At 40.4% G+C, this 11,655-nt stretch overlaps 1 protein-coding gene across 1 annotated transcript; it reads left to right on the forward strand.

The window, feature by feature from the left end:
• The first annotated feature begins 3,474 nt into the window (after window positions 1-3,474).
• On the forward strand, window positions 3,475-8,232 carry CHST9 (carbohydrate sulfotransferase 9). Its single transcript, XM_046671170.1, has 2 exons — window positions 3,475-3,546; window positions 6,207-8,232. The coding sequence occupies exons 1-2, from the start codon at window positions 3,475-3,477 to the stop codon at window positions 7,290-7,292; spliced, it is 1,158 nt and encodes a 385-aa protein (XP_046527126.1). The 3' UTR covers window positions 7,293-8,232.
• Window positions 8,233-11,655: the final 3,423 nt, after the last annotated feature.

Genomic DNA, 11,655 nt, shown 5'->3' on the forward strand with positions numbered 1-11,655 from the left:
GAGCATTCTCATTATATTTTGTTTGAATTCCTTGTCAAGGAGGTTGCTAGTTTCTGTTTCACTTAGTTCTTTTTCTGGTGTTTTGTAGTGTTCCCTTGCTTGGAAAGTATTCCTTTGCCTCCTCATTATGCCTCTTTCTCTGTGCTATTTTCTTTGTACTAGGTGAGTGGGCTATGTCTCCTGATCTTGGAGAAGTATGAGATGCCTTATGAGCCCCAGCAGTGTGCTTCCCTCTCGTCACCAGACCATAAGAACCAGGAGTGACCCCTTTGTGGGCTACTTGTGTTCTTCTGCTGTGGCAGGGTTGCTCCCACTGCAGGTACCCAGGGAGTCTGATCTTTCCTTCCCTGGCCAGCTGTTTGTAAATCCGGTTTGGAGGGGCCTCAGCACTGTTGGCTACAAAGTCTATTAGCACACTCTTATTGCAATTGCCCTCTTAATTGGGTTGGTACCCAGTGTAGCTGGTTGCTAGGCTCAGGGGCATACAGTTGTGATAGGCCTGAGGCCAACAAGGCTGATGTCAGTTCTCTTAGGAGTGCAGCTGAGTGGGGCTAGCCCTCGGCATGGAGGCACTCAGTTGTTTCAGGCTTTGGAAGGTGGGGCTGATCCTTTTTGTGGCTATTTGTGAAGCACAAGTCTTCTGCCGCTGATAAGCCTCACCCCTCTTTGGACCACATGCACTGTCAACACAGTCCTGGTCCGTGCACACTTCTCAACCCCCTGGAGCGTACCCCACCGTGACACTGCAGAGGCCCCCACCTCTGCCCCAATGCCCCCCACAGTTCACCTTGTCCTCACACAAGCCCTGCCCCACAGAGGCAGACACCCTTGCCTGCCTGTAGAGGATCAAGGCATTCAGTCAATGCAGGCTGAAAAGTAGCCTGAGGGCTTGCTGTTAGGTGGGGCCAGTCCCTAGGGCAGGTTGCCTGCCCTGGCTGAACGGGATTAAATCTGTACTCTAGTGGGTGTGGCAGACCCCTGGGCTAACAGCCCAAGGGACGCACCTCAATGGCCCCCACCAGTGTCCGTATCAGCAGGCCTGGACCAGCTCAGAACAAAGGCCCCCACCAATGTCTCAGTCTCAGGAGAGGATTCTCCTCTCACCAAGATGCCCCCAGAGCGCACCAGCTGAGTCTCGTTTCACCAAAGGACAGTCAGCCTTCTCTCTGGTGATTTTAGGTTGCTGCAATGAGTGAGTTTGTGCGTGGGCCCTTTAAGACCCGAATCTTTTCGGCTTTCGGCCGATAGCTTTTCTGGGGTGTCCTCGCTGCAGTTAATAGCCAGCAAAGCCAGACAGTAAGACCCCCCTCTCAGTTGGGCTGAGTCCGAAGGATGGTTATAGCAGTATTGCCCCTGCTCTGGACATCACTCCTCCAGGGAGGGCTGCGTACCTTAGGTTGGCTCCTGCCTGGCCAGCTGAGAAGCTCCGCTGCTCCCAAAGGTGGCTTTTTTCCTCTCCTGCCGGAGTTACTGCCTCTTCTGCTTTCCTCAGGACTGTCCCTTGTTGTGGGGGTTCTTTTTATCCAGTTTTCAATCCAGGGTGATTCTTCCCAAAGTTGTTGTAACCTGGTTGTGTTCGTGGGAGGAGGCGAGTTCAACGTCTGCTCACAGCGCCATCTTGACGAGAACTCCCCGGCTGAGGGATCTGGACTTTAGTTTGTATATAGTTGAGCCAGTCCCAAATTTTAAGGGATGAAAAGTAAAATGTTTTAGGAAGACTAATTTGGTAATAATTTTCAGGGATACTAATTAGGAGGATACTAAAGAATATCCAATTAAGAGAGAACAAGTAAAAAAGAAAAGATTTCTTAAAAAGACATTATGAGATGCAAATTAACCAATTTACTTTCTGATTGTTAAGGCATCTCTCTGATTTTGTGAGTGGGTGACCAGAATGTAATAGAACCATTTCAGAAATAGAAAAGTGCAGGAGGAGCCACTTTTGGGAGGAATGGGATAAGTTTGGCTTTATATACCTTTTGCTTTGGGAACAATTAGAACAGAGGAAGATGTAAGGGTTTACTCTTTTTTTAATTGTTGTTGTTGTTGTTATCACTATGATGATGGTGGTGGAACTTCATTGGTTTAAGCTTCAAATTTAAAATACCATTAACCTCAATTTTAGTCATCCAAGCCCCTCAGTCATGCCTGAAGGAAATGGGGTGGGGGTGGGAGGAGGGAGCGTGTCATCACATCCTATTAATAGTTTTTATAAGGTGAGTGATGATGAAGTGGTTGCTGGGAGGAGATCTAATGGCCATCCAACAAGAAGCCTCATGAGGTGTCATTACTTAGAATTAACCCTTTGCCCATATCTTGATTTGGTCAGAGCTGAGGAAACTGACAAGTACTAATTAAACTAATGGGAGTTTAAAGTCTAACTTATGAGCAATGAACCTTTCCCTCATGCAGTGGTCTCCCTAGCCAAACTAGTCATTAGGAAGTGGCCTGGGGAACATGGACTTCCAGTGAAGGGAGGTGGATAAATGTGAGTGTATTTCATCTGGTCCATGTGAGGGCTGATGACATCCTTGCCTACTCCACAGTATTTGTCTCTGCTGACTGAAAAATTCACATCCACCATATCTGGTGTCTTTCTGTCCTTGATGGTATGAGATGAATTCTCATTTTTCTTCTCTTTCCTTTTCTATGCTTTAGTTCAGTGGTTCACAAATAGCATTACTGCCTATGGAGGGCCCAGAGAGCTTGTTTAAATTAGAGTCAGGAACCCCACCCCCCGAGATTCTGTGTAGACATGTCCACTGTGAGGCCTGGGCACCCAGATTTCTGGCAACCTCCAGGGGTTCCGAGGCAGCAGTGAGTGACTTTGAACCAATCTGATTTGGCAGGCAGATAAGGCTCCGAGCCTGCCATACCTACTTTAGCACGAGCAGCTCTACTTTGTGCCTATTTTATTTGTTTTCTCTCCTGCCAAAGATTTGTTTGAATACAGATTTTCAGCTTCTTAACAAGAACTGGTAGACTATTTATCTAAGTTAACCTTCACCTTTTGATTAACACTGTTTTTCTTTGACAAGGTCATAACACAATTCTTTGGAAACCCATCCTTAAGTTATAATCACATGTTCTCATTCAACAATTATTTATGGATCATCTCTGTGTGCTGGGCTCTGTGCTAGGTGCCAGAGATCCAACAGAGAACAAGAAAGATAAGACGTCTGCAGTCATAGTCTAGTGCAAGAGACGGGGAATGGGCAAAAAAAGACAATGCGGAAGTCAATAAAATCATTCCACATTGTGATAAGTGCTATGAGGAAAATAAGCAGGGGTCTGTGGGAGAGACTCTCCGAGGGGACCATAATTTAGACAAGGCAGACAGGGACCAGAGGTGACTTTCTAAGAGCTAAAAGAAGAAGAACCAGGCCTGTTGGATGCTAGGAGCTTAGATAACATGGTGAAAAGTGGCCAAAGAATTGCAAAACTGGAACTACTAATGAGCTGGAGGGTTAGATGATGGTGGTCGCAGAGACGGTGATGGCCGTGCGGGCTCCAGCAATGCAAAGGTCTATGCGAAATAGAGAACACGTCTGTTAAAGGTGAGGTGGTCAAGGAAGCGAGAGTTTATTGGGTGTCAGAGTCACTACACATAATGACAAGAGTGGGGATGGAGAAGCAAAGTCAGAGCTAGGAGCTAAGTCTTCAGTGCATACAGCGGAAAGATTAGTAGTAAAGGCAGATGACCGCGTGAGGGGGAGGAGGGGAGCTCAGCGGGACACTTGGGCTTCACAGAAGCAGGAGGCTTTGCTGGGGGAAGTGTCCTGGAAGCAGCAGTGGAAGTAGCATCCTGTCTTCTGAGCTGAGAGACAAGCAGTTCGAGGAAGTGAACTTTCATCTACTTGAGAAAGTGCAAGGGAAGCGGAGTCTTGGGGGCCAGCCAGGTTTCATTTAGAGAAAGTCATGGGAAACAAACATTCCAGAAGTCCCTGAAGATTAAAGGGGAATTTGATGACCACAAGCAAAAGTTCCAGAGGGCACAGGAGAAGGCACTTTTTGTTTTTGTTAGTGGGGCAGGGAGAGAACTAATTAGGGCATATGTAGAGACACACAAATTACAGTCTGCCTAGTAGTGGACAACCGGGGAACCTTGAAAGTCACTAGGTCACTGGAGCAAAATACCGTTACTCCTGCTACTATTAAAACAATAATAATAGCAAGTATTATTTATAGTTGTAGTAATAGAAGAAGTAGTAGTAGAAATATAGTGGCAGTTTATTTCAAACCTGTGTGAAGTACTTCCCATGCTGTCTACCAGTAACTCCGTAATCTTTCAAATCTCAAGTCAAATTTTATATTATCTGTGAAAACTTTCTGGATGACAAGTCATTGATCAGAGTAAAGGGAGATTCAGAGCTTTGAAGTCATCCTGGCAGTCTCTGAGAAGACAGCAGACAAGAGCTTTTAGAGTTGAAACCCCAAAGAGATGGCTCAACAGTATGGAGGATTTGGGCAGCGGTTTTATGGGGCTGCACAAGCTGGTGTTGCTCATATAATCTTGCCCTAGAAAGAGGCACCCTCCTTAAAGCTCAGCTAGTAAAAGGACCATGATGCCTGGAAGTGGCTCCCATCCACCATGCTTCGTTCCTCTGCTCTTTTGCTCAACTTGGTAGAAAATTCCTAATCAATCTTGAAGACCTAATTCCATTCATTCATTCATTCACTCATTCAGCAAATATCTGAGAGCAATTACTATAGGCTATAGACCATTCTAGATACAGGGTACAATGATAAATATAACTATATCTTTTTCTATATCTACATCTATATCTATATTATCTGTCTCTCCACATAGACTCATCTCCTCTAGGAAACTTTCCTCTCCATTCCCTCCAACTCTAGGCTGGTGGCCCCATGTATTACTCCTGCAGCTCATCATTTATTTGTTAATTTTTCCAATAACATGCTGATATGTATATGTATATGTATGTATATATATGAATATCTCCAGTCCAATATTCTCCTTAACCGTCCTTTTCAAGTCTAAGTGAGATCATGTTACTTCTCTGCTCAGAACCCTGCAAAGGCTCCCCAGTTCACCTAGAGTAAAGCTAAAGTCGTTACAATTTTTGTCCTATCGGAGGATGCCACCTTGTAAATCCTGTTTTCCGTGTCTTCCTTTACCCAGTCACTGTGAGAGTTGTAGGAAGGATGTGGTCAGATGAAGAGTAAAGGTAGATGGGCTGATTGATCCCGCTGACTAGAGAACTAAATTCTCATTCTACTTTTGTTGCAATTTTATATATCAGGACATCTAGTAGACTTTTCTGGATTCCTTAGTCATTCTTCGCTTGGGAAAGAGAGAAGTTCTCATACATGGATGAAAAATTGTATGCTAGTATGATTACAGTCATTAAATTATTCTAATAAATGAACTTAGAAAAGCAAAACATTTTCCAAGGGAAAAAAATATATCACTTTTTGCAAGTGCTTGAAAAACAGAAGCAATCATCAGGATTTTATAATCAGCCTTGCTACGATTTTAAGTTGTAATTTATGACTTTGAACTGTTCTGTGCTTCACAAAATTGTCCCACAAACAACAACAAAATTTTAATCAGAAAAAAGTTACATTTTGTATTTACATTCAGGTACAATAACTAGATCAGTGCTTGAAGGTAACATACTCCTTAATAGCTCAGGATAACTGACCTACAGAACGATGGAGTTACATTCTATTGCATTACAGGCGAAACTAAGATGAAAATTCAGGGCCCTTTCTTTCCATCTTATGGATACTTCTTTTTTTGTAGTTTGAAAGGTTATATAATTGATAACCATAGATGCAAAGATAGTACAAAGACAATAACAAACTTACTATGATCATAGATTCAAATTAACAACTAGTAGTTTTATCCCAATAATGTCCAGATAATTTCGCATGAGAAAATCTATTAATGTAATTAATGTAACATTGAATGAATAATAACATAGAAGTAACCAAAATATATATAATATAAAATATGAAACTGGTTCAAAATGATGCATAGATACCATTTTTCATGGTAATGTTTTCTGGGAAGAAGCTTACTAGAAATGTATATTCAGCATGCTTTGCTAAACTTTTCTGGCAGCTTATATGAAATGTGCTCTCCTCTGTAGTATTTTGAAACAAAATATGTTAAGTTCCTTACCTGGTATATCCATGTTTGTGAATGTGCTGTCAACATTTCTCCTTTTCTATTTTGACAGAACACCAAGTTCCACCTACCTGAGGATCCCAAGGGAAAAAAAGAAAATCTAAACTCTGAGAGGCCTACTAGGGTCTTGACAGAGACCAGACACTCACAAAGAGAGGATCAATCTTTGGGTAAGACCACAGGGTTGCCAACAACTAAGTTGGCTGAAAAACGTCAGAGAACTAAGACCCTTTTCAAGAAGTTCAATGAAATGAATTGGCCATTGGACATTCGCCCTTTAAACAAAACTTTAGTCCAAGACAACAAATGGAAGAAAACTGATGAGACCCAAGAGAAACGCAGGTCTTTCCTTCAGGAGTTTTGCAAGAAATATGGTGGAGTGAGTCGTCCTCAGTCACATCTTTTTCATATGGTATCCAGGATCTATGTGGAAGATAAACACAAAATCTTATATTGTGAAGTACCCAAAGCTGGCTGTTCCAACTGGAAAAGAATTCTGATGGTACTAAATGGATTGGCTCCCTCTGCATACAACATCTCCCATGATGCTGTTCACTATGGGAAGCATTTGAAAAAGCTAGATGGCTTTGACTTAAAAGGGATATATACTCGTTTGAATACCTACACCAAAGCTGTGTTTGTTCGTGATCCCATGGAAAGATTAGTGTCAGCATTTAGGGACAAATTTGAACACCCCAATAGTTATTACCATCCAGTATTTGGGAAGGCAATTATAAAGAAATATAGACCAAATGCCTGTGAAGAAGCATTGAATAATGGATCTGGAGTCCAATTCAAAGAATTCATCCACTATTTGCTGGATTCCCACCGTCCAGTAGGAATGGACATTCACTGGGAAAAGGTCAGCAAACTCTGCTATCCATGTTTGATCAACTATGATTTTGTAGGGAAATTTGAAACTTTGGAAGAAGATGCCAATTACTTTTTACAGCTGATTGGTGCTCCAAAAGAGCTGAAATTTCCAAACTTTAAGGATAGGCACTCTTCCGATGAAAGAACCAATGCTCAGGTCGTGAGACAATATTTAAAGGATCTGACGAGAACTGAGAGACAGTTAATCTATGACTTTTATTACTTGGACTATTTGATGTTTAATTATACAACTCCGTTTTTGTAGTTTGCATTCATTTTCTAAAACCCTATATTTACTTCATGATTATGGCCTCAAATCAGCTAACTGTAATTTTCCTATAATTCTCTGTATGAGAGAAATTTAACTAAGTGCAGTTGTCTTGATTTAATGAAGATTTTTGCCAAATAGTATGACACCAATTGGCACAAAGTTATAGGAAAATTACCTAACAGAGACATGTAAACAACTTGAGTTGCTCTAAAATGTTTGGAAAAGAGCTGCTTTTGCATTATGAATTATATTATAGAAGCAATAACCTAGCCAGCTGCTACATTCGCTAAAACAGCCTCTTGCAATGGGAGGAGAAGGGATCTAAAATAGCATGAGTATATGTCTGCATCCTGGAATTTGTTGTCTAAAATGCATGGATATATTTTTAGCTGTCTGTGGCATATTAATCAAACATTGGATACTTTTCTGACACCCTGGAAATCGTTTTACCAACTATAGTGATAAATCAATTTTGAAATGATATTTTGGACCTGGGCATTTTGCTTTAGATTGGAAGGCATTATGTGATTTAGAATATGAAAATATAGCAGAAAAACCAGATGAGGCTATGGCTTTTTATATTCAACAGCCAATAAAAAATGCACAACATGCTAAGATCAAAGCAACAGAAGCAACCTTCCTCTTCCAGAAAAACTTAAGGGAATTGATTCTGCTTTCTTTTGAGCCCTCTATGCAGAGACCAAATGAACACCACTGCTAAAGGTCTTCGCTTCTGAAGCAGGCAGTTGAGAAGTTTAACCCTCATCAGATATAAATGTGCTCCTAATTCTGCTTTAATTGGGCAGGGGGGAAATTGTTTCAGGATGGAATAATCATCAAAAACAAAAGTTACCACTCTGAATATAGACCTCAAACAATAGCAAAGTCTTATAAGAATATTATTTGAATCAAAGCATCATGTGCATAGCTTTATATGTGGAATATTCTCTAAGAATAGCTTATTTTCAGTCTAATTATTCAGCTTGGGAATGACTTTTTAAAAACTAAGATACCACTTCAAAGATACATTATGTTCTAGAGAATAAACTTAACAAGAGCCCCTAGAAATGTTTTTTAATAGGCTCATGCATAAACAAATTAAGTATTTTCTTTTTAAGTTTAAATATTCTTTACTAACAGAGTCAAATATCATTGCATTCCAATATTAAATCAAAGTCTCTGGAAAATAGGACCATGTGTCACGCCTATGAAAAGTTGTAATGTATTTTAGAGACTTTTCCCAAGGGACCCTACATGAGAAGACGCATTTGGATAGGAACTTAATTTAATTGGTCGACTGTTACCCTGAGTTAAGCAAACCACTGTTTCAATGCATTTCGTGAACATGGTCCACTTCTTAAACTATCATTTTTTTTTCTTGTCAGTAAATATTCGGCAATGTCTTTCAAAGAAAAGTAGGTATTAATATTGGAATATTAATAGACCAAGATAGTTAGAGCTGTACTTACTGCATTTTGATTTTCCATTTCATGGCTGAGTATCCATGAATTGCTTCTCTCTTGACACACGCCTGCCCCGTCCCAGCTGTGTCTCCCAAGGAGTGGCTCTATACTGGGCTTTCAGATCATAAGCATTAAACCCTCGAAACCACCTTTTACTCTTTTTCCACCCCATTTATTCTTGCCTCTAGACCATACACTTAAGCTGTGCTCTCTGTTTTTAAGGAGTTTTACTCTAGAGTAATCTCAATTGTATAATTTAAATTTTGCTATCCCATGTAGAATGGATTCCTCGTCACATAGAGACATTGAAATTATGTTTTTATGGAGAGAGAGAGAGAATAGAAAATATGCCAAGAAGCCTGAAATTTTATTCCTAAACTAAGCAAAACTAGTTTTAGATGGTCTCTGCTATAAAAGATAGAGGTAATTTTCTCAAAGTTACTCCTAACACCATATAAGGAACAAACAAAACAAACTTTCTTTTCATAACTTTGGAAAGAAAAAAATGGAAATAAAGGTCCTCTCTCTCTTATTAGCATTTCTAATGTACTTGAGAGGATGGTGTATATATATATATATATATATATATATATATATTATACATATACAATTATATATATATACACACACATATATAATACACAAATCTGTGATTGTTGGTGGCATTGACGGTAGAGAAGAGGGGTGAGAGGAAGAAAATGGTATGCAATGCTCTCTATCAAAGCTGCTCTGTCCCTTTTGCTATGTATGCTCCTTTCCTGACCCTTCCCGCCAAGCCTGATAACCATAGGTGGTCCTTCAGTCATTCTTTTCCTAAACGGACTTTCTGATGCCAGCTGACATCTTGTGTGGTTGTGCGTTCCAGAGGCCATGTGTGTTTTTATGAAGGAAGAAGACATTTTCTTTATGCACCTACTCTTCCTTTTAAATGACTTCTTTTCACGTTAAAACCAAAGAAGCCAGGCATCATCCTGGATTCCTTGTGACTTTAAGTACTTCTTCCATTTATCTCCCCTGAATTGTTCTGCTTTGAGACCAGCTTACATTCACCTTTGTCATTTCTGCCTGTGTGTAAACCCCACGTTGTGAGCATCTCTGCTCCTTTGGACGGCCATAATTTCTTGGGTCTAGTCCCCTAATGGCAAGTGACCAAATATAGACTCATCTTCCAGATGTCCAATGTTCCCATTTTAACATTAGCATGCTTTAGGTGTAATTATAAGTTCTCTAATTAAACCCTGAGGATCTTCTTTTCGTAGGCAGCAGTAATACACTGGGCAGGCTCCTTCACTCTGTTGTTCTCCTATCTGGAATAACTATTAAGAGCAGCAAGTTGGCAATTAAATTCAAAACCAGTTATTTAACCTGGTAAACTACCTATGGATATGCATTATTGATGTGATCGTGCCCAGAAGCTGCCGCAAAGTTAGATGGAAATCTATGTACAGGAGACCCAACTTTCTGATTTTCTCACATGTGTTTGGAAATGTGGGGCCACTTTCTAAATTCTTCAACTTCATGGTCTATAAAATATTATCTAGCAATTCAAGAATTACTTGGACACCACTGATAACTAGAAAGAGGAAAAAAGACTTTTACACTTTATTCATGAATAATTATTCTTCAAAAAGGTATTATCTTCTAAAGTATATTGTGTTTAGCTGAAGGGAATATATAAGCAAATGCAGAGAATTTTGACAATTAGAGTTCCCTTTGAAAAGATCAGTTGCAGAACTAGTAGAACTTGGAATTAGTTGGGATGACAATGAACATCTCCCTACTGTGAATTCTCATTTGCCCTCTTCGGGCATCTTTAGGCTCTAGGTCTTGGTGTTATACCACTACCAGACTCTATTCTTAGAATATTATCAACTTAAATATTTACTTTATTTTTCTTTCTTGCTTCTTCTTCTTCTTCTTTTTTTTTTTTTTTTTTGCTGAGGAAGATTCACCCTGAGCTAACATATGTTTCCAGTCTTCCTCTTTTGCTCGAGGAAGATTAGCCCTGAGCTAACATCTGTGCCAGTCTTCCTCTATTTTGTATGTGGGTCACCACCACAGTTGGGCTGACAAGAGGTGTAGGTCATGCTAGGATCTGAACCCACAAACCCAAGCCCCCAAAACGGAGCACGGCAAACTTAAACACTATGCCACAGGACCAGCCCCAACTTAAATATTTACTTTTGCTTTCTATTACCTATGTGCAGAACAGCTAAGGGCAAAAAATATGTATTAGCATCTTGAAACTTTTTTGATACGAATATGGATATATAAACACGTGTGTGTGTTTAGCTAGTTAGCTATCTAGCTAGTTAATTATCTCATTTCAAATTAGCTTACCCCTTTATTCCTGCTGAGTTAAACTGACAGATTCAAAGATTTTGTAAGAAATGAGGCTTCCTTCTTCCTCCTTTTTTTCAATTCCCAGTCAATCATGGGACACAATGTTTTTAAAAGAGAAAAAAGTCCCTGGAACAAATTTAACCTAACAAAAACAAAATATCATTTTGACAAGAAAGTCCAGACAGCTACAGGAGTGGGCAAGGTCAAGGGGAACAGAGTCCAAGAAGGAGGGAATCAGCCAATTTTCCACACACAGGCACTCGATGGCTGCTGAAGACCATCATAGCTCAGCAAGCCAGCCAGAGTGACAGCTCCGTAGCTACCTAAGCGACTAAGCAGTGGTACATGGTCTTTTTTTCCTGAGTCCGCACCCCAGTGTAGTTGTTAGAGAACCCTAAACAGACTCAGGAAGACTATATAGAAAAGAATAGAGGAGCAAGTTGACTTAAACCAACTGAAAAACACCATGAAAAACATCAGGATAAATAAGTGTGCAGCTAGGAGAGGGCAGACTTCTCCCAGGCCCGCGGGACCCTCTACCTGAGGAAGGC

This window comes from Equus quagga, chromosome 9 (assembly GCF_021613505.1).
Source record: "Equus quagga isolate Etosha38 chromosome 9, UCLA_HA_Equagga_1.0, whole genome shotgun sequence".
Classification (NCBI taxonomy): Eukaryota; Metazoa; Chordata; class Mammalia; order Perissodactyla; family Equidae; genus Equus; species Equus quagga.